This window comes from Rana temporaria, chromosome 7 (assembly GCF_905171775.1).
Source record: "Rana temporaria chromosome 7, aRanTem1.1, whole genome shotgun sequence".
NCBI lineage: Eukaryota > Metazoa > Chordata > Amphibia > Anura > Ranidae > Rana > Rana temporaria.
This window is the reverse complement of record NC_053495.1, coordinates 70,837,566-70,860,106: the sequence shown is the minus strand read 5'-3', so window position 1 is coordinate 70,860,106 and position 22,541 is coordinate 70,837,566. Positions and strand designations below refer to the sequence as shown.

At 45.2% G+C, this 22,541-nt stretch overlaps 1 protein-coding gene across 1 annotated transcript in view; it reads left to right on the top strand.

The window, feature by feature from the left end:
• Nucleotides 1-22,541, top strand: part of TNRC6B (trinucleotide repeat containing adaptor 6B) — a 512,528-nt gene that overhangs the window by 320,518 nt on the left and 169,469 nt on the right. The window contains 1 exon segment of the mRNA XM_040359579.1: nucleotides 8,070-8,240. Coding sequence (XP_040215513.1) covers nucleotides 8,070-8,240 — 171 coding nt within the window.

Genomic DNA, 22,541 nt, shown 5'->3' with positions numbered 1-22,541 from the left:
AGACCGTCATCCAGGCCTGTGCCCCTAAGGGGTGGGCGCCTCCCTTTCCTGTCACGGCGCATTGGACCAGGGCAATTGGTGCTTCCTGGGCTTTCCGACATCAAGCATCTGTCTTACAGGTGTGTAAGGCGGCGACCTGGTCGTCTGTTCACACTTTTTCAAAGTTTTACAAGGTTGATGTGAGTGCATCTTCGGATGCTTCCTTTGGTCGCAAGGTTTTGCAGGCGACTGTTTGAGGTTGCAACTCCTCCGTTGAGGAGCTCTGTTTGTTTGGGGTGAAGTTAAGTCTTCTTTTGATTACTGTTCCCACCCCTCATTTTTCTGACACTGCTTGGGGACGTCCTACATGTCCAGATTTAAGGAGCTGTGTCCGTCCATGGACGATAAGAGAAAATAGGATTTTTTTGTACTCGCCGTAAAATCCCTTTCTGTCGTCCATGGACGGACACAGCACCCACCCCTCCTTTTTAAGTTTGTACTGCTTTTTGACGAACTGAGCTGCATGCTGCAGGGTGAGGGGTTATGACCGGAGGGACCGCCCCCTGGTCGAGGCTGTTAAAAAAATGAAAAAATACAATTTCTTTTTCAATTTAAGACAATATGTATTCCATAGGATTTTTTTTACCTTTGAAAAATAAAAATAATAAGAATATATTGATTGGTTATAACGTCTACAAACAATAGGATATTTTTGGGGATTTTTTTTCCAGTAATGGTGACGATCGATGATTTTTAGCAGGACTGCAACATTGTGGTGAATGAATCGGACATCTAACTGACACTTCTGACACTTTTTTTGAGGACCAGTGACACTAATACAGTGTAATAATTTCTAATGCTAAAAATATGCACTGTTACTGTACTAATATCACTGGCAGGGAGTTAACATAGGGGCGATCAAAGAGTTAAATGTGTTCCTAGGGAGTGCTTGCTAACTGGGGGGGGGGGGGCGTGTTGCTCTAACTGGGTGAAGACAGAGATTGGTGTTCCTGCTTAGCACAAAACCTCCCTGTCAGAATGGTGATCTGCCTTGTTTACATCCCCGTTCTGCTTCTTCCAGGAACGATCACAGGTGGCCATCGAACATCGTGTCTACAGGACCCGCTGATTGGCATACCCTGCGTCCAATCAGTGCGCGATTGCGCCTCTGGTGGCACGCCCCCCAGTATTGCCACAACGGCGTACAGGTGCATCGCTTTGTGCAATAGAGCCGGCCTGACGCAGTACATATGCGGTAGGCGGGGCCTGTGACGTAAATAGGGGGGGGCAGAGCTGCAGGGGCTGTAATGTGCATAGGGGGACAGAGCTTTCTTGCTTGCGCACTCTGCTCCATGTCCAAGCAAGGTAGGAGAGTGATGGGGCAGAGCGGCAGGAGCTGTAATGTGAATGGGGGGGAGCTGTAATGTGAATGGGGGACAGACTTGCTGTAATGTGAATAAGGTGGGGGGCAGAGCTGCAGGGGCTGTAATGTGAATGGGGTGGAGGAGCTCTGTTCTCCTCACTATTCACATTACAGCCCCTGCAGCTTTGTCCCCCCACCCATTCACATTAGTCCCTGCAGCTCTGCCCCCCCAATCACATTGCAGCTCTGCCCCACCATTTACAGTACAGCCCCTGCAGCTCTGCCCCCCCATTTTCATTACAGCCCTTGCAGCTCTGCCCCCCCCCACCCCATTCACATTACAGCTCTTGCAGCTCTGCCCCCCCCCCCCCACATTCACATTACAGCCCCTGCAGCTCTGTCCCCCATTCACATTACAGTCCCTCCACCCATTTACATTACAGCCCATGCTGCAGTTTTCCCTTATTAACTAAATCACATTGCAGCTCTGCCCCACCATTTACAGTACAGCCCCTGCAGCTCTGCCCCCCCATTTTCATTACAGCCCTTGCAGCTCTGCCCCCCCCACCCCATTCACATTACAGCTCTTGCAGCTCTGCCCCCCCCCCACATTCACATTACAGCCTTTGCAGCTCTGCCCCCCATTCACATTACAGTCCCTGCAGCTCTGACTCCCCCCCCCCCCCATTCACCCATTCGCATTACAGTCCCTGTAGCTCTGTGCCCCCCCCCCCCCCCATTCACATTACAGTCTCTGGCAGCTCTGTTCCCCCCACATTCACATTACAGCCCCTGCAGCACTACCCCCCAATCACATTGCAGCTTTGCCCCCCCCATTTACATTACAGCCCCGGCAGCTCTGCCCCCCCATTTGCATTACAGCCCTTGCTGCTCCGTCCCCTCCCCCCTATTCACGTTACAGCCCCTGCAGCTCTGTCCCCTCACCCCCCACTCACATTACAGCCCCTGCAGCTCTGTTGCCCCACCCCTCATTCACGTTACAGCCCTTGCAGCTCTGTCCCCCCACCCCATTCACATTACAGCCCCTGCAGCTCTGCCCCCCCTTCGCATTACAGTCCCTGCAGCTCTGCCCCCCCTTATTCACGTTACAGTCCCTGCAGCTCTGTCCCCCCCCCCCATTCACATAACAGCCCTGTAGCACTACCCCCCAATCACATTGGAGCTTTGCCCCCCCCCATTTACATTACAGCCCCTGCAGCTCTGCCCCCCCATTTGCATTACAGCCCTTGCTGCTCTGTCCCCTTCCCCCCTATTCACGTTACAGCCCCTGCAGCTCTGTTCCCCCACCCCTCATTCACGTTACAGCCCTTGCAGCTCTGTCCCCCCACCCCATTCACATTACAGCCCCTGCAGCTCTGCCCCCCCTTATTCGCATTACAGTCCCTGCAGCTCTGCTCCCCTTATTAACATTACAGCCCCTGCAAGTCTGTCCCCCCATTCACATTGCAGCCCCCCCCCCAATTCACATTGCAGCTCTCCCCCCCCGTTCACATTACAGCCCCTGACACTCTGCCCCATCACTCTCCTACCTTGCTTGGGCACGGAGCAGAGAGCGTGAGTAAAACAGCTCTGTGCCCCCCCCCCCCCCATTCAAATTACAATTCCTGAAAGTCTGTCCCCGCCATTCACTTTACAGCCCCTGCAGCTCCCCCCCCCATTTACATTACAGCCCCTGCAGCTCCGGACCCCTATTCACATTACAGCCCCTGCAGCTCTGCCCCCCCCCCTGTTCACATTACAGTCCCTGCAGCTCTGCTCCCCCCTTATTCACATTACAGCTCTTGCAAGTTTGTCCCCCATTTACATTACAGCCCTTTCAGCTCTGTCCTCCCAATCACAATACAGCCCCTGCAGCTTCTCCCACCCATTCACATTACAGCCCCTGCAGCTTTTTTTCCCCTCATTCACATTACAGTCCCTGTAGCTCTGCTCCCCCCTTATTCACATTACAGCTCTTGTAAGTCTGTCCCCTATTTACAGTACAGCCCTTTCAGCTCTGTCCTCCCAATCACAATACAGCCCCTGCAGTTCTGTCCTCCCAATCACAATGCAGCTCCTCCCACCCCATTCACATTACAGCCCCTGCAGCTCTGCCACCCTTATTCACATTACAGTCCCTGCAGCTCTGCTCCCCTTATTCGCATTACAGCTCCTGCAAGTCTGTCCCCCCATTCACATTTCAGCCCCCCCCCCCCCCAAATTCACATTGCAGCTCCCCCCGTTCACAATACAGCCCCTGACACTCTGCCCCATCACTCTCCTACCTTGCTTGGGCACGGAGCAGAGAGCGTGAGTAAAACGGCTCTGTCCCGACCCCCCCCCCCCCCATTCAAATTACAGCTCCTGAAAGTCTGTCCCCGCCATTCACTTTACAGCCCCTGCAGCTCCCCCCCCCCCCAAATTTAAATTACAGCCCCTTTAGCTCCCCCCCCCCATTTACATTACAGCCCCTGCAGCTCGCCGCCCATTCACATTGCAGCCCCTGCAGCTCCCCCCCCCCATTCACATTACAGCCCCTGCAGCTCCGGACCCCTATTCACATTACAGCCTCTGCAGCTCTGCCCCCCCCCCCCCCGTTATTCACATTACAGTCCCTGCAGCTCTGCTCCCCCTTATTCACATTACAGCTCTTGCAAGTCTGTCCCCCATTTACAGTACAGCCCTTTCAGCTCTGTCCTCCCAATCACAATACAGCCCCTGCAATTCTGTCCTCCCAATCACAATGCAGCCCCTGCAGCTCCTCCCACCCATTCACATTACAGCCCCTGCAGCTTTTTTTCCCCCTCATTCATAATTCAGTCCCTGTAGCTCTACCCCCCCCCCCCCCCATTCACATTACAGTCCCTGCAGCTCTGTTCCCCCCATTCACATTACAGCCCCTGCAGCTCTGTCCCCCCCCCCCCCCATTCACATTACAGTCCCTTCAAGCTATATTCCCCAATTCACATTACAGTCCATGCAGCTCTGCCCCCCCCCCCCATTTACATTACAGCCCCTGCAGCTCTACCCCCCATTTGCATTACAGCCCTTGCTGTAATGTAAATGGGGGGGGGGGGCAGAGCTACAGGGGCTGTAATGTGAATAAGGGGGGGAAGAGCTGCAGGGACTGTAATGTGAATGGGGGGGGGCAGAGATGAAGGGGCTGTATTGTGAATGGGGGAGCCCCTGACACTCTGCCCCCCCCCCCCACACACATATTCACATTACAGCCCTTGCAGCTCTGTCTCCCATTCACATTACAGTCTCTCCCCAATTTACATTACAGCCCCTGCTGCTGTTTTCCCCCATTAACATTACTGCCCCTGCAGCTCTGCCCCATTTACATTGCAGCCCCTGCAGCTCTGCTCCCCATTCACATTACAGCCCCTGCAGCTCTGACCCACCCATTCACATTACAATCCCTGTAGCTCTGTGCCCCCCCATTCACATTACAGCCCCTGCAGCTTTACCCCCCAATTACATTGCCGCCCCGCCCCCCCCCCCCCCCATTTACATTACAGCCCCTGCAGCTCTACCCCCTCCCCATTTGAATTACAGCCCTTGCTGCTCTGTCCCCTTCCTCCCTATTCACATTACAGCCCCTGCACCTCTGTCCCCCACCCCATTCACATTACAGCCCCTGCAGCTCTGTCCCCCTCCCCCTATTCACATTACAGCCACTGCAGCTCTGCTCCCCCCCCCCCCTCTTATTCACATTACAGCCCCTGCAAGTCTGAGGCAAAAAACTGGCTCCTAAATGGCGACACTGCGGTGGGCCATATGCAGGGCCGGATTGGGAATAAAAATCAGCCCTGAAAAAAATTTCACACCAGCCCCATAGCATTATTATTTTTTTGTTTTCAAAAAAGTTTTATTTGGAAGACAGGTAATAAAACAGTACAATATAGTGCATTGAGTTAGGAAACAAGAACATGGACTATAAAATAGGGGAGTCAATGATAAAGGAGTAATGGTATAAGGAGCATACAAGGAGGGAAGGTAATTACCTGTGTACATCAATATAAAAAAGACATAGGCTAAAAACAAATTATATTAGGATATTGCGCTCAGAATCAATTGGATAAGTGGGAGAAGGCAGATAGACCAAGTGCTATATTGTTGGAGGATAGGAGATTGGGAAGGTTATAAGGAAGGCATAGACCAGTAGAGCCATTTATTAGAGAAAATATGCATGCTATCATATAAAGTGTGGTGAATTCTTTCTGAAAGTTTGATGGATTCCATTCTAGAAACAACCTGGGGCCATGGAAGGTTGTGTGATTTCCAGTTGCAAGCAATCATCCATTGTACAGCGCTGATAAGAGAGTGGATCAATCTGATACAGGGGGGGGGGGGGGGGGACATCTGGGACCGTGGCATATAATAAACATATATGAGGGGTAAGGGAGATTTTTTTCTTGAGGGTGATCTCGAGTCTATTTGTTACTGCGAACCATATAGGTTCCAATAATTGACAGTCCCAAAAGATGTGGGAATAGTTTCCCACCTCTGGGCAACCTCTGAAGCAGTTCGGGGAGGCATTGGGGTAGAAGGAGTGGATTTTAGCAGGGGTCATATACCACCTGGTGAAAATATTTAGAGGGGTCTCTCTAAAGGCTGCAGCACGATTCCTCTTTCAAAGATTTTCAATCATATCCAGCCACTGATCTGCCGGGAAGGAGCAATTAAGTTCAAGTTCCCAGCGTACCATTGGACCAGATTTCTCTGGTTGAAGTAGGGAGTTTAGATAGTTCTAAAAACTGATATTAAACCTTTGTCTCTATTGCTTGAAAGGCAGACGTGTTCAAATAAGGTGCTAGGGGGAGATATGTGTGGAGAAGTATGTTGCAAAAAAGACTCGGATTTGTGAGTATTGAGGGAGATCAGAGCGGGAAAGACCATGTTTGGCCTGCAGGGAAGAGAACGGGAGAAATTACAAGTTAGAGGTGAATGATTTAAGTGTGGTGAGGTACTTGGCAATCCAGTCATTAAATGGGGTCATATCAAGGAAGGCAGCTGAAAATCTGGGGTCACCAAGGTATGAAGCAAGGGGCGGGGTAGGCGAAGAGAGGAGATGTTTATCTTTGACCCTCTTCCAAACCTGCAGCATCTGAGCAACTATTGTGTTTTTGTCATACGTCAATCACTTAGTCTCTGAATAGGAATGCCCACTCCCGCGAAAATTAACTACCCGGAAGCCGGGGGGGGGGGGGGAATACCTATACTACAGTATGTAAACCGAAAAAAACCCAGCATACTCTACATGTTGGAAGTATGCTGGATTGAATGGTATATACTTGCTTTTAGGGTGAACCTCCACTTTAACCTGCATAATGGTCCGGGTCTTAAAGCGGAGGTTCACCCTTTAAAACATTTTTTGACATCACACAAAGTCGCGCCATTCTACCGACACAATGCCAGTGTTTTTTTGTTTTTTTTTGTCAGCACATACCTCTTAATCCCGATTTTCACCTCACGGCGATCCCGCGGGAGTGGGCGTTCCCAAGCACTGCCTGTGATTGACAGGCTTCCGAACGGCGCATACTGCGCGTCACAGGTTGCCGAAAAAACCCGAACGTCGGTGCGGCTCTATACGGCGCCTGCGCACCGACGCTCGGGTTCTGTCGGCAACCTGTGACACGCAGTATGCGCCGTTCGGAAGCCTGTCAATCACAGGCAGTGCTTGGGAACGCCCACTCCCGCGGGATCGCCGTGAGGTGAAAATCGGGATTAAGAGGTATGTGCTGACAAAAAAAAAAAAACACCGGCATTGTGTCGGTAGAATGGCGCGACTTTGTGTGATGTTTTTTTTATTCTTATTATTGATGTTTGAGTATTCATGCATGTTAAAACCTTTCTTTTGCCTTTTTTCCAGGTTTAACACTTTGATGTAAAATCTGGATATTTGGCACCAAGTTGAAAAATTAGCACAGGTTTATAAATTAAAGGATCTGCAGCCACCGTACAGCTGAATTATTCTGACCACACATGCATGTGTAATGCCAAGGAGTATTTAGATTGGCTGGGCATGGTTTACACTAGTTCCCCAGGCCTAACTTAAAAAAGTGCAGGAAAAAAAAACAGGTGTGCTCACCTAGATGGATGCAGCATCAGTCCGATGCTGCATCTGTCCCCCCGCCGCCTCTCTACCAAGAACTGAGTGATCAAAGACCACTGATTGCTTAGTTCAGTTCTAGGCTGGGGGGCGGGCGCTAGCGGCTGGCTCAGGCTCTTGACTGTGCAGAAAAGCTGAGCCTGCTGCCGGTCAGGCATCTGGGTGGTTCTCGACAATAAAGTTGGGATCTCGCCAGAGCCTGGAGCGGTTAAGTGACGTCAGCCAACAGTGTGCTTTAGCCTGCTGTCGACTGAATATGGGTCACAGAAGTGCAGAAAAAAAAGGATCCTGAGGAGAAGTAGGGACAAAAGAGCTTTGGTCCCACTTCTCTTTAAATGACTGGCCCGTGTATGGTACTTTTTTAATATTCAATCCCAGTAACTGATTAAAATTAAGCAGATTGAAGGTATTGACTGTCCTATGTAGATCTTTTTATGTAATTTTTTTTTATTTTTTTTATTTGTGAAAATATGAATGAATATGGTGAATTCCTAAGCTTGATTAGATCACTGATACATCTTTTATTTGCATTCAATAGAATTTCTCTCTCTCTCTCTCCTTTTCCTTTGCCTTCTGCTGCATCACTAACCAACACCCACTGACTGGCTTTAGCTGACTTTGCCTTTCTCCAATCAAGACGGGTGCCTTGGGGACGAGGCTCCGTGCTCTCCCTTTTCTCCCTCCCCCAGCTACAAGCTATCTCCCTCAAGCTCCTCGCTCCCTTCCGTGGGCCTGGGGGCTATCGGTTCGGGCCTCAACCCCCAAACCTTCGCTGCTAGACAAGTAAGATTCCTTGTATGCTTTTTGGATCACCTACAAAGGCAGGTTGTCCTGAGTTGTATTAGCAGCAACATGGCGCAAGAAGCCTTAATTTGGTGGTCACTAACTTTTTCTTTTTCAGGATGCTTACATTGCCTAATGCCGCATACACACGATCGGAAATTCTGACAAGAAAACCGTGGATTTTTTTCCAACTGAATTTTGGCTCAAACTTGTGTTGCACACACACGGTCACACAAAATTCCGACCGTCAAGAACGTGGTGACGTACAACACTACAACGAGCCAAGAATTTATTTTTTTTATGATTCCTAGCATGCGTCGAATTGATTCCAATGCATGTTTTTTTTGCACGTCGGAATTGCATACAGACGATAGGAATTTCCTACAAGAACATTTCCCGTCGGAAAAATTGAGAAACAGCTCTCAAATTTTTGTTGGAATTTCCGACCAAAAGCTCACATCAAACTTTTCTTGTCGGAAATTCCAACTGTGTGTACGCGGCATAATTCAAATTGCAGACTGCACCATAAACCATAGTTATGCAAAATACTTGCATACCTCCTTATTTTTATATATTTTTTTATTCTACTTGATTGTAAATAAATTAAATTTTTAAAGTTGTAAGGTGACCTCATCCTATTCTTCTGTACAACACTATCAAGTCCCTGCCTTCTACAACCCTAATTCCAAAACAGTTGGGATGCTGTGTAAAATCTACATAAAAACAGAATGCTATGATTTGCAAATCCTATAAACCCATATTTTTTTTTTTAAATCAAAAACAAGTTTATTGTAGAAAAATAGAGATACAATCACATGGTTGCACACAGACAGGTAAGTATCATTTGCAGTATACAGGGAAAAAACAAAAAGGGTCAGGATACAATCTTATATCAGCGTATATCAAGTTTCGGTCTAATACCAATGTACTCTAATGGCATGCCTGCCAACATAAACGTAAACAAGGCAGTTATGAGAAAGTGTTACACTTTACAATACTACAAGCAGTATGCATTATTACACTGGTGAATGTAGTCTGACTGTGCACAGAAGCATCCGACTGCAATCTCAGGGGGTGAGAAAAAGTTTCACAAACTAAGGTTGAGAAAAAAGGGAGGAGGGGAGACAGGTAGTGAAAAAGAGTGAGAAAGAAAGAAAAAGGAAGAAAAAGATAAGGAAGAAGAGGGGAAAAGAAAAAGAAAAAAGAACTGTGGACCACCATTATGTTCTCAGCACCTCTTTGGGTTCTCCAATGAGTGGTGTAGCATGCCCCACTCTCTCTCTCTATTCACAGCGCAGTCGCATTCCCACACCCTGAAACAAAGGCATTTTATCCCTGCAATAATCTGTCCCTCACCAACTGCAAGGGGCCTAGTCCCGGCACATCTAGCCATGGCTGCCACATAGAATAAAATTTCTTTAATGCACCCCGATGTTGGTATGTTAACTTTTCGCGTATTAAAATACTGTTGACCTGTGTCACCCATTGTGTGCCTGTTGGTACCCTAGGGGTTATCCATAGTTTAGCTATCTCTTTGCGGGCAAGATAAAGCAATCTTAGCACTGCGGTATGGCCATTTGGGGGGAGGTCAGGTAGTTCCAAGGCACCAAGGAGGCAAACCACTGGATCAGTAATAACTGGTATCTGAAACACCTGAGCTATAGTATCCAGAACGAATTTCCAATACCGGAATAACTTGGGGCACTTCCACATCATGTGTAGCAGATCACCAGTTTGTGCAGTGCATTTTGGGCACAAGGGGGTGTCCCTAAAGCCCCATTTGTGTAGCCTGGCTGGGGTCCTGTACACCCTATGTAGTAAATATAAATGTGATAGTCTTTGAGATGCAGAGACTGAGACTAAGGGGGCGGATGTCAGACACAACTCCCAGGTTTCCCCATCTATAGGTCCCAAGTCACGCTCCCACCCACGTCTGCAGGGAAGTTTACTGGCATCATGAGTGTGTTGGAGCAGTCTTGCATATACCCGTGAAATCATACCTGCCCTGTCCTCCGTGGAGAGCACATCTCTCATCAGAGGGTGCGCTACCACAACCAGTGGGGAGAGTCTACCCTCACACTGTACTGCGTGTCTCAACTGTAGGTATTGATAGAATTGGGTGTTATGTAACCCAAAGTCCTCTTTCATGGCCGCAAAAGTTTTAAAGACAGTGCCAGAGAACAACTGGGTAACATAATGTATCCCGAGCCTCTCCCATGGGCCGAAGCCCTTCAGTGTAAAGAGCTCTCCTAAATATTTATTTCTCCAAATTGGAGTGAACTGGCAGATCGCTTTAAGTTTAAAAGTGTTTCTCACATATTTCCATAGAGTGTTCAATAGAGTTATCGTGGGAAGAGTATCAGGGAACTGGGTAAGACCAGCCTCCAGATACACCAGTGCCGGGAGTGCCGAATCTACTGGGACTATCAATGACCTAATCGGATCCGAGTCATCAACCACAGCCCAATTACCAAGATGCTGGAGCTGTGAGGCTATAAAATAGAACCTCGAGTGTGGGACCGCAAGGCCCCCTTGATCTTTTGTAAGCTGCAGTGAGTGTAGACTAATACGAGCCACTTTTCCCCCCCAGATTAGTTCCCTAAACTGAGAGTCTATCCGAGTAAACCATCTATGTGTAATCAAAATTGGAGAGTTGTGAAAGATGTACAGGAGCTGAGGCGCCCATACCATCTTAATTAAATTGACTCTACCAGTCACGGACAGTGGCAATTTCCTCCAGGCTGAGCATTTTAGGCGGAGTTTTTGTAGTAATGGAGATAGATTCCTGTCTAGGTATTGAAGCGGGAGTGGTGTGACCTGTATGCCCAAATAACGAAATTCATCCACCACAGCAATGTCCCTTGCGCAGTCAGGCAATGGACCCGGCAGGGGATCTAAGGGCATAAGAACCGATTTATTCCAATTAATAGAGAAACCCGAGAGCCGACCGAAGCCAGCAATTAGGTTCATAACATTTTTTAAAGAGCCGTCTGTATCTCCCAAGTATATTAGAGTGTCATCCGCATAAAGGGAGACCACATCTTTCCTAGGTCCTCTCTGAAACCCCACTATTTCCTGCATATGCCTGATGTGAATGGCCAGTGGTTCGAGAGCCAGGGCAAACAACAGGGGCGACAAAGGGCACCCCTGCCGGGTGCCCCTAGCAAGATGGAAGGGTTCCGATACTTCCCCGTTGACGCGCATTCTCGCCGACGGGGAACTATACAACAGCTGAACCCACTTCAAAAATGTGGATCCCACCCCAAATCGACTCAGGACTTCCCAAAGATAGGGCCATTCTACGCTGTCGAACGCCTTGGCGGCGTCCAACGATAGAACCGCCCTATTTCCTACATTGTCCGGGGGGATTTGCAAGTTTAAGAAAAGTCTGCGCAAGTTCTGCGAAGTCGACCTCGTCGGGATAAACCCCGACTGATCTCTGTGAATCACTTTTTGTATGCATTTAGCCAACCTGCTAGCCAGAGCCCTGGCCAACAGCTTGACATCACATGTCAGAAGTGAGATCGGCCTATAGGAATCCGGTGACAAGGGTTCCTTACCAGGTTTCAACAGGACCACCACAAGGGCCTCATTCATGGATGGGGGAAGGAAACCCGTTTCAAGTGCATGGTTATAGACTTTAAGAAGAGTAGGGAGGAGTTGGGTAGCATATCTTTTGTACACTTCAGATGGTAACCCGTCAGCCCCCGGGGCTCGACCATTTTTCGAGTGTGCTAGTGCTTCTAGTAATTCCTCCTCTGTTAGAGGAGCATTGAGCAGGGCAACATCCGAAGCAGACAAAGATGGAATGGGGTATTTGTCCAGAAACGTGTAAATCTCGGCCTGAGTGGGGTTAACTTTGGAAGAATATACTTCCTGAAAAAAAAGTTTGAAGGTCTCTATGACTTCCTTAGTTGAGTGACACGGAGTCCCCGCGTGATTCGTGATCGACGTAATGTGAGAGGATGATTGTTGTGATCTAGCTAGTAGTGCTAACATGTGACCTGTGTTTTCACCCTCTTCAAAGTGGCTCTGCTGTAGGAAGAAATGTTTATTTTCAGCTAACTGCATGGATAGGTCTTTAAGTAAGGTTTGTGTCGCTAGCCACGAACGTCTATTATCGTCCGTGGGGTCAGCTATATATCTGGCTTCAGAGGATCCTACCTCCTCCAGCACCGACATCTCCCACTTCTTTGTGGACGTTTTGACCTTGGAAATTTCCCTAATAAATTGGCCTCTGAGGAAGGCTTTAATCGTATCCCATACCACGTCCAATGTTGCCGTGTTCAAATTTCGTTCAAGGAAATTTGTGAGTAGTTCCGGGATAGGGTCTGGATCTGGAATAAGCGATAGCCAGAAGGGGTTGAGCTTCCAAAGGGTATTACCCCTGCGGGCTCCACACCTGATGTCTATTGACAATGGGGAGTGGTCCGAGACCTGCCTGGGGTGGTACTGGGAGGACTCTAACATTGGTAGGAGCAAATCATTCCCTAAACCAAGGTCAATTCTGGACAGGCAACCAATAGAGGCCGATTGACAGGAGTAAACCCTGGCCTCCGGGTTATGAGCCCTCCAGACATCTGTGAGGCCCATTTCCGCTAGTAAGCGGGCAAACGAAGTGGGCCCGCTCCCTCCCCGTACTCCCACTTCTCCTTGTGCAGACTAATTCTATCCCTAGTATTATCCAGACAGTTATTAAAATCACCGATCACTAATACAGGTATTCCCGTAAAGCGGGCCATGAAATCTGTCAATACCTTCAATATACTAGATGAAAACGGAGGAGGAATATATATTCCAGCCAAAATACATTTAGTACCGTGTATACAGCATAAGATAAAGATATACCTCCCATCGGGGTCAATTTGTGTTTTCAGGACCGTAAACTGCGCGCCCTGCTTGACCAGGATACTCACCCCCCTCGAGTACACTGAGAAGGTAGAATGAAATTGGTGGCTAAATTGCCTTACCGCAAATTGGGGCGTGGAGGTCGGGGGGAGGTGAGTCTCCTGCAGACAAATAATATCAGCAGCTATCCGCTTGACCGTACGGAGCACGGCCAGGCGCTTAACCGGGTTGTTTAAACCCCTCACATTCCAAGACACAAATCTAGTCAATGCAGCCATTGTAGTTTAGAAACAGGTAAAACATGCATGGTAATAACAATACTATCATACTGAGTATGAGGGTGGTAGATCAGACCGGCAAGGAGGAAATGGGCATCCGATCTCCGGCAGACGCAAGAGATATGTATCGGGGTAGGAAGGTGCGGCATCAGTAGTAGGGATGAGACAGAGAGCAATGTGCAATACACAGTTGAGGTAGTTACAAGAGGGGGGGCAAGTTCAGGACGTGAGTGGTACACGACGAATCGAGGTGGTCCTCCAGCGAGGTTGCTCAGAAGATGAAGGGATAGTAGAAGAAAAAACAAAGTCATATAACCATAGGCCAACATGGCAAAACTTATGTGCTCGTAGGCATAAACCCATATTTAAGTCACAATGGATAATAAAAAACACATCAAATGTTAAAACTGAGAAAATATAAAATTTTAAGAAAAAAATAAGGTAATTTTAAAAATGAATGGTAGCAGCACGTCTCAAAAGTTGGGATAGGGCCATGTTTACTATGGTGTAGCATCCCCTCTTCTTTTAACAACATTCTGTGAACCTGGGAACGTAGGAGACCCATTGCTGGAGTTTTGGGACTGCCCTACCAGATGTTCAAGCGGCCTATTCTATATGCACTAATGCACCCCATACCATCAGAGATGCAGGCTTTCGAAATAAGCGCTGATAAGCCAGAAATGTCCTTCTGCTCTTTAATCCGGGGTATGCAGCACCCATGGTGGCCAAAATGTCAATTTTCAATTTGTCTGACCACAGAACAATTCTGAATCATATTCAAATATGGTGTCTTCTTTGCATTATAGAGCTTTACCTTTCATTTTTGGCTAGCACAGTAAACTACATTCATGGACAGGGATTTTTGGAAGTATTCGTGAGTCCATGCAATGATTTCCATCACCTGTTCATATCTGTTTTTAATGCATTCCCTTCTGAGGGCCCAAAGATTACAGGCATCTAGTAGTACCTTGTCCCTTGTGTAGATATTTCTCCAGATTCTTGGAATCTGTTGAAAATGTTATGTAGTATAGATGATGATATAATTAAAGTCTTTTCAATTTTATGTTGAGGAACATTATTCTGAAATAGTTTGAAAATTTTTAGACACAGATTGGTGAACCTCTGCCCATCTACTTTTGGGACACTCCGACTCTCTAAAGCCCTGTACACACAATTGGTTCGTCCGTTGAAAACAGACCGATGGACTGTTTTCATTGGACAAACCGATCGTGTATGGGCCCCATCAGTCTTTTTTTCCATCGGGAAAAAAAAATAGAACAGGTTTTTAAATTTTTCCTATGGATAAAAAAACGATAGGAAAAAAACGATCGTCTGTGTGGAAGTCCATCGGACAAAAATTCACGCATGCTCAGAATCAAGTCGACGCATTAAGTATTGAACTTTATTTTTCTCAGCACGTTGTAGTGTTTTTCTAGCAGGTCTGCAATATTGCGGTGGACAAATCGGACAATAAGTCACACTTTTTAGGGACCAGTGACACTAACACAGTGATCAGTGCTAAAAATATGCACGGTCACTGTATTTATGACACTGGCAGAGAAGGGGTTACCATCAGGAGCAATCAAAGGGTTAAATGTGTGCCTAGGGAGTGTTTACTAACTGGGGGGGATGTGCTTGTGCTGTGGGAAGGCAGAGATCCGTGTTCCTGCTTAGCACAAACACAAGATAACTACCTTCCCTACTGACAGAACGGCGATCTACCTTCTTTACACAGGCAGACCGACGAATAAATAATTGTAGCTTATAATAAAACCATTAATACCTAAAATGTAAATAATCATTAATTGATTAAATGTGAAAGATCACTGATAAAAATCCAAGTGCCATAACAGTATGTGCAAATATGGAACTGGGTGGTACTCCTGCGCTGTGATGGATGGATGTGGGGACAATGAAGTGGCCAGGGAAAGGGGGTGTAAAATTGGGGGTAGACACTGCAGCAAACAAAAAGGAAGCCTTTCCAATGAAGGACAAAGAAGGAATGCAAAAGTGGTGAGTGTCTGCGCTGTGATTAAACTGATGGAGGATAGACAGACAACAGTGGTAGAGAAGGGAAGGGGGTGTTGGAATTGGGAAAATGGAGCGTGTTAAAATACAACAAAGAATAACCTAAAAGGTGGATCAATCTGGTCCGAACTGGACTGAATGATAAAACACAAAATCAAGCAATGAATGTGTGAAGTGTGTGATATACCTGATGTATACTGCAAATGACTGTAGAATAAACCGTGGTGAGTGGAAGCTCAAATCAGTGAAAAACACAGTAAAGTGCAAACGTAATAAAGTGCAAAAGTGACTAAAAAAGGACGATGGGTTGGATACCAAAGTCCAATAGTTAGGAGAGTGCAACCCAATTCAGTCCACGGGTCATGCAACCCACACCATTAGGTGAAATAAGGGCTTACCTCCTCATTATCACTCACATATGAAATGGCTTGCTAGTACTTCAGCCTCTTGTTTGTTGAGTATCCTCTTGCCAGATCACAATATTTTGACCATACATGTAGAGGAAAGAAATGTATATATATTGTAGCAAGGGCCTCCTGCCACTCAAAGAGAAGAGGGGAAGGATTTCTCAAAGATGCAATGGGTAAGTATACACTTACACAACTCACACTGTGTATAAAGGGAAGGTGCCTGTCTCCACGAGCGCCGAGCTCGTATCCTGATCTTCTCACTGTCAGCACTCCCCTGATGAAGTCACGTGATGTGACGAACACGCGTCGGGACACTAGAGCATTGATTGTGAGCAACACCTAACGGACGGCAGACGAGCGCGGTGCTCGTAGGAGATGCGACCGTTTTGATACTGCTCAATGTGAGTTTTTTATTTCTTTTTTACTGGTTCATTAAAAGTTTTACTGTGCTGTGCAGTCCCACGCGATACGCCCCTCCTCTCTTCCTTCTCCTCTCCCCTCTCTGCTCCCTTACTCGGATATGAGCGGCCGCTTTCATGGACATCCGAGGAGCTGAGTGCTGACAGTGAGAAGATCAGGATACGAGCTCGGCGCTCGTGGAGACAGGCACCTTCCCTTTATACACAGTGTGAGTTGTGTAAGTGTATACTTACCCATTGCATCTTTGAGAAATCCTTCCCCTCTTCTCTTTTTTTTTTTTTTTAAATCAAAAATAAGTTTATTGTATCAATACAAACATATATATATACACAGGCAGATCAATAGAAAGTGCATCAGAATGGTAAAGGGAGTATATAAATGTACTCCCACAGTGGCAAACATCCAAATCTTTAAGTAATGCCAAGACAAATATTAAATGAACGAATCAATATCTACACTCCAGACTTATAGAAGGATGGGTATGATAGTATAACTTACTTCATCACACAAGGCATTGCCACTTTAGTTCAGTCTGACTGTGTATTTCAATAGTAACTCTTTAACTCCGGATGTAGAAAGATAAAACCAAATAGGGAAAGAAAGAGAAGAAAAAAGAAAAAAGGGGGGGGAAAGAAAGAAAGAAAGAGAAAAGAGAAAAAAGAAGGAAAGGATCTTTATCTCTAGGACTGTGGTCCTCAACATGTTTCCATCCTCCACCTAGTGTAGCAAAGGGTAGTGTGGTATTCTCACTCCTCATACCCCACTGTTAATACAATTACACTATTCAATATTGATTTATCGTCGTTTGTTTTGAGTGATCATCCCTGTAGTAATCTGTCCCTCACTAGCTGAAGAGGTCCCAATCCTGGAACATCTAACCAGGGCTGCCATAATGAATAAAACTTTTTCGAAGCGCCCCTGTGTTGGTATGTTAGTTTTTCACGAATCAGTAAGTTATTGGCCTGTTTCACCCATAATGTGCCCGTTGGTACCCTAGGCGTAATCCACATCTTCGCAATCTCCTTGCGAGCTAGGTAGAGCATCCCCTCTTCTCTTTGAGTGGCAGGAGGCCCTTGCTACAATATATATACATTTCTTTCCTCTACATGTATGGTCAAAATATTGTGATCTGGCAAGAGGATACTCAACAAACAAGAGGCTGAAGTACTAGCAAGCCATTTCATATGTGAGTGATAATGAGGAGGTAAGCCCTTATTTCACCTAATGGTGTGGGTTGCATGACCCGTGGACTGAATTGGGTTGCACTCTCCTAACTATTGGACTTTGGTATCCAACCCATCGTCCTTTTTTAGTCACTTTTGCACTTTATTACGTTTGCACTTTACTGTGTTTTTCACTGATTTGAGCTTCCACTCACCACGGTTTATTCTACAGTCATTTGCAGTATACATCAGGTATATCACACACTTCACACATTCATTGCTTGATTTTGTGTTTTATCACTCAGTCCAGTTCGGACCAGATTGATCCACCTTTTAGGTTATTCTTTGTTGTATTTTAACACGCTCCATTTTCCCAATTCCAACACCCCCTTCCCTTCTCTACCACTGTTGTCTGTCTATCCTCCATCAGTTTAATCACAGCGCAGACACTCACCACTTTTGCAGTATGTGCAAATAGTGCAAGAAATAGCAAGTGTAAAAATAAATAATTTGTGCAAAAAATATTCAAATGTGCAAATTTGATAAATGACAATCAAGATGATTTCCAAATGACAGTGGAAAAAGATGTGCAAAAATTCATTGTAATGAAGATAAAACAGTGAAAAAAAGGAAGCTATAGGACTAACGCTGCGCTAAATTATGAAAATAATAAATTCAGTGATAATAAAGTGTATAAAAGCAGCTGGTACTTAAGTTCAGTACAAGAAACAAGATAAAATGCAAAATCAAAAGTGCAACGCTAAATAGTTGATCACATAAGTGACATGACTTGTGTGATAATGACAAACCTTCAAATACAAGCAAAAAATTGTTAATAATCAAAAAATATTAAATATTGTTTAAAAAGAAAGACTAACGCAGAGTCCAAAAAAAGTCTGTGAAGGGTTAACTCCAAAAAGAAAATCTGTGAAGGGTTAACTTCCAAGATATGACAAGATAATTGCCAAGAAAGTGATGATAAAGTTCCGTAAATGGTTATTTCCCAAAATAAACCAGGATATTGCCAAGAAAGTAGTAAGTGATACAAATCTTCCTAAGAACACCTTGATTTTCAGATGTGACCAAGTGAGTAGTATCCTGCTTACCAGATAGCCGTGACTGTAATACATTGAGGATAAAACAGTCCCATAAAAAGTGCACTAAATAGCCCAAATAATAAATGAATATAAATAATTAAAAATGGAATGAAAGATCCAAGTTCATCAAGCAAAAAGTGCACGTGCCACCATCCATAGACTATCCACCATCCACTGTACGTTAGATCGTTTGCCTCAGCCTCTCACCTCCAGGATCAATACAATGAGCCTCTCTAATGTCTCCAATACTGGCTGGTCAAGACGCAGGATATTCCCAATAAATCACCAATCACCGGAAAGTAGTGCACTTTTTATGGGACTGTTTTATCTTCATTACAATGAATTTTTGCTTTTATACACTTTATTATCACTGAATTATTATTTCCATAGTTTAGCTTAGCGTTCGCCCTAGGCCTTCTTTTTTTCCCACTATTTTATCTTCATTACAATGAATTTTTGCACATATTTTTCCGCTGTCATTTGGAAATCCTCTTGTCATGATTGTCATTTTGCGAACTTGCACATTTGAATATTTTTTTCACAAATTGGTTATTTTTGCATTTGCTATTTTTTGCACATTCTGTTTTGGCACTTGGATTTTATCAGTGATCTTTCATATTCAATCAATTAGTGGTTAATTTTTAGGTATTATTAACCACTAGCCGACCAGCCACCGCAGTTATACGGCAGCAGGTCGGCTCGGCTGCGCGAGATCACATAGCTATACGTCATCTCGCGATTCAGCCAATTGGGGCGCGTGCGCCCCCGCTCACCTCTGGTCCCGACACGCGTGCCTGGCGGGCGCTCGTTAAAGAGAGAAAACCTGGGAGATGTGTGTGTAAACGCACAGCTCCCGGTCCTGTCAGGGGGAGAAATGCCTAATCGTATGTTCATACAATGTATGAACAGCGATCTGTAATTTCCCCAAGTCAGTCCCACCCCCCCTTCAGTTAGAACACACACAGGGAACATAATTAACCCCTTCCTCGCCCCCTAGTGTTAAACCCTTCCCTGCCAGTGGCATTTTTATAGTAATCAATGCATTTTAATAGCACTGATCGATATTAAAATGCCAATGGTCCAAAAAATGTGTCCGCCATAAGGTCGCAGTACCGATAAAACTGCTGTTCGCCGCCATTACTAGTAAAAAAATATATTAATAAACATGCCATAAAACTATGCCCTATTTTGTAGACACTATAACTTTTGCGCAAACCAATCAAACGCTTTTTTATGTTTTTTTTAACGAAAAATATGTAGAAGAATACGTATCGGCCTAAACTGAGGAAAAAAAGTAGTTTTTTTTTTATATATTTTGGGGGATATTTTTTACAGCAAAAAGTAAAAAATCTTAATTTTTCTTTTTCAAAATTGTCGCTCTATTTTTGTTTATAGCGCAAAAAAACGCAGATGTGATCAAATACCACCAAAAGAAAGCTCCATTTGTGGGGAAAAAAAGACGCCAATTTTGTTTGGGAGGCTTGTCGCACGACTGCGCAATTGTCTGTTAAAGCAACGCAGTGCCAAAACGCAAAACCTGGCCTGGGCATTTAGCATCAAAATGGTCCGGGGCTTAAGTGGTTAATAAAAGAAATTGCAAACAGAGAGATACTAGAAGACCCATGGACATGTTTGTTCCATGGGACAGAAAGTTCTTTAAAACAATATAAAGAGTTGTTGATCCCTCATATGATTAACCGCGCAATTGTCAGTTAAAGCGACGCAGTGCTGAATCGCAAAAATGTGGCCCGGTCATTGACCAGCAATATGGTCCGGGGCTGAAGTGGTTAAGTAGTTTTAGTAAGCACCACAATTATTTATTCGTCAATCTTCTTTAGTGTGAGAACACCTTTTCTTGTTGGCAGCTACTTGTTTAGATTTTAGTTAGTGATTGGTTTGCGCAATAGTACCCCCCTTTTTACATAGGCAGACCACCGTTCTGCTTCTCTCCCGAATGATCGCCGGACCCGCTGATTGGCTCCGGCTGTGTCCAATCACAGAGGTAGCGGGGTTGCTGGCTGCGTGCACCCCAGTCCCAGAAGTGCAGAATCGCGTACCTGTACTTTATTCTGCGCAGACGAGCCACCGCCCCCACCGTAAATGTAAGTAGAGCGGTCGGCAAGAGGTTAAACATTTGATATGTTTTAAAAGCAAATGGGTTTATGAGATTTGCTAATCTTTGCATTCTGTTTTTGTATAGATTTTACACAGCGCCCCAACAATTGGAGTTGTACATTAGGATTTTGGAAATCCGAGAATTTTAATTTCAATAAAATTGAATGATCCATTTATTATGCTTGTTTGAAAATAGAACATCTGATGCTCAGCAAACAAGATTTAGTCCCTGTACTGCTGTGAAATACTGCCTGTAGCTAATGCTGCTGCAGTATGATACAGCGCACATAGCAGTAGCATATTAATGTAATAGAAAATGGTTCATGGCAGCCAACTTGGCCCAGACAAACTATTTTAATGTCAATTGAGAACTGAAATTCTACATTAACACATCTGCGTTAATGTGCATTGCGTGCTGGCAGCTAATGCATTTGAGTGCTCCCCTGTGCAGCTAAAACTAGCACAGGCACTTTAGCATAGTGAGTTGCGGTGTCATTCCAAATGCAAACATTGTACACTATCACATGTTGGGGTAACTGGTTATTTACTGCAGTAGTGTGAATCCAGTCTAAAGGTATCCTAAACTGTTGACTGCATCCAGGTCCAGATTGGCAATCTAATAACTCTGGAATTTATGTGCAGTGATGGTGGTTGAAAGTTTCTTGGCATTCACTATGAGATTGCTCTTCCTTAGATTTGTACCAATATAATCACAATAACCACTGCCAAACATGCACTACAGCTGAGCATATTACTCAACTACAGTTGTCAGCGCTCAAAGTTCCTAAACGGTATGCTTCATAAAGCAATGCAGTGTACGGTACACAAAATTCTCATAGTGAGAAGCTGCTGCTTAAACCCATTACAACACTGGCAGCTTTAGGGATTTATATATTGCTTTCATGAACAAAATGCCACCTGCTGGATATGGATGCATGCTAAAGAAAGATGACTGCTCGGGAGTAAACAAGTGTAATAAATGCTGTTGATCTAAAATTGTCAAAGCATTAATTTGTAAATATTTGGGGGAGTTTTACTAAAACTAGTGCATACAGAATCTGGTGCAGCTGTGCATAGTAACCAAATGGCTTATAACTAACTTCAATAATACACACTAGACACTGATTGCTTTCTATGCACAGCTGCGCTAGATTCTGAGTGCACCAGTTTTAGTAAATATCCTCTTTTTTATGTGTATACAGTGTCTTGAAATGTTCCACGTTTTGTCATGTTACAACCAAAAAGGTAAATGTATTTCATTGGGATTTTATGTGATAGACCAACACAAAGTGGCAATAATTGTGAAATGGAAGGAAAATGATAAATGTTTTTTTAAAATTCTTTACAAATAAATCTGTGAAAAGTGTGGCGTGCATTTGCCCCCTTTACTCTGATACCCCTAACTAAAATCTAGTGGAACCAATTGCTATCACCATATCACCTAATTTGTTAATAGTCCACCTGTGTGTAATTTAATCTCTGTATAAACACAGCTTTTCTGTGAAGCCCTCAGAGGTGGGTTAGAGAACCTTAGTGAACAAACCGCATCATGAATGCCAAGGAACACACCAGACAGGTCAGGGATAAAGTTGTGTAGAAGGTTAAAGCAGGGTTAGGTTATAAAAAAAAAAAAATATCCCAAGCTTTGAACATCTCACGGAGCACTGTTCAATCCATCATCCGAAAATGGAAAGAGTATGGCATAACTGCAAACCTACCAAGACATGGCTGTCCACCTACACTGACAGGCCGGGCAAGTAGAGCATTAATCAGAGAAGCAGCCAAGGTAACTCTGGAGGACCTTCAGAGATCCACAGCTCAAGTGAGAGAATCTGTCCACAGGACACATATTAGTCATGCACTCCACAAATCTGGGCTTGGAATAGTGGCAGGAAGAAAGCCATTGTTAAAAGAATGGGAAAGGGTTGGGACTTTGTATGAG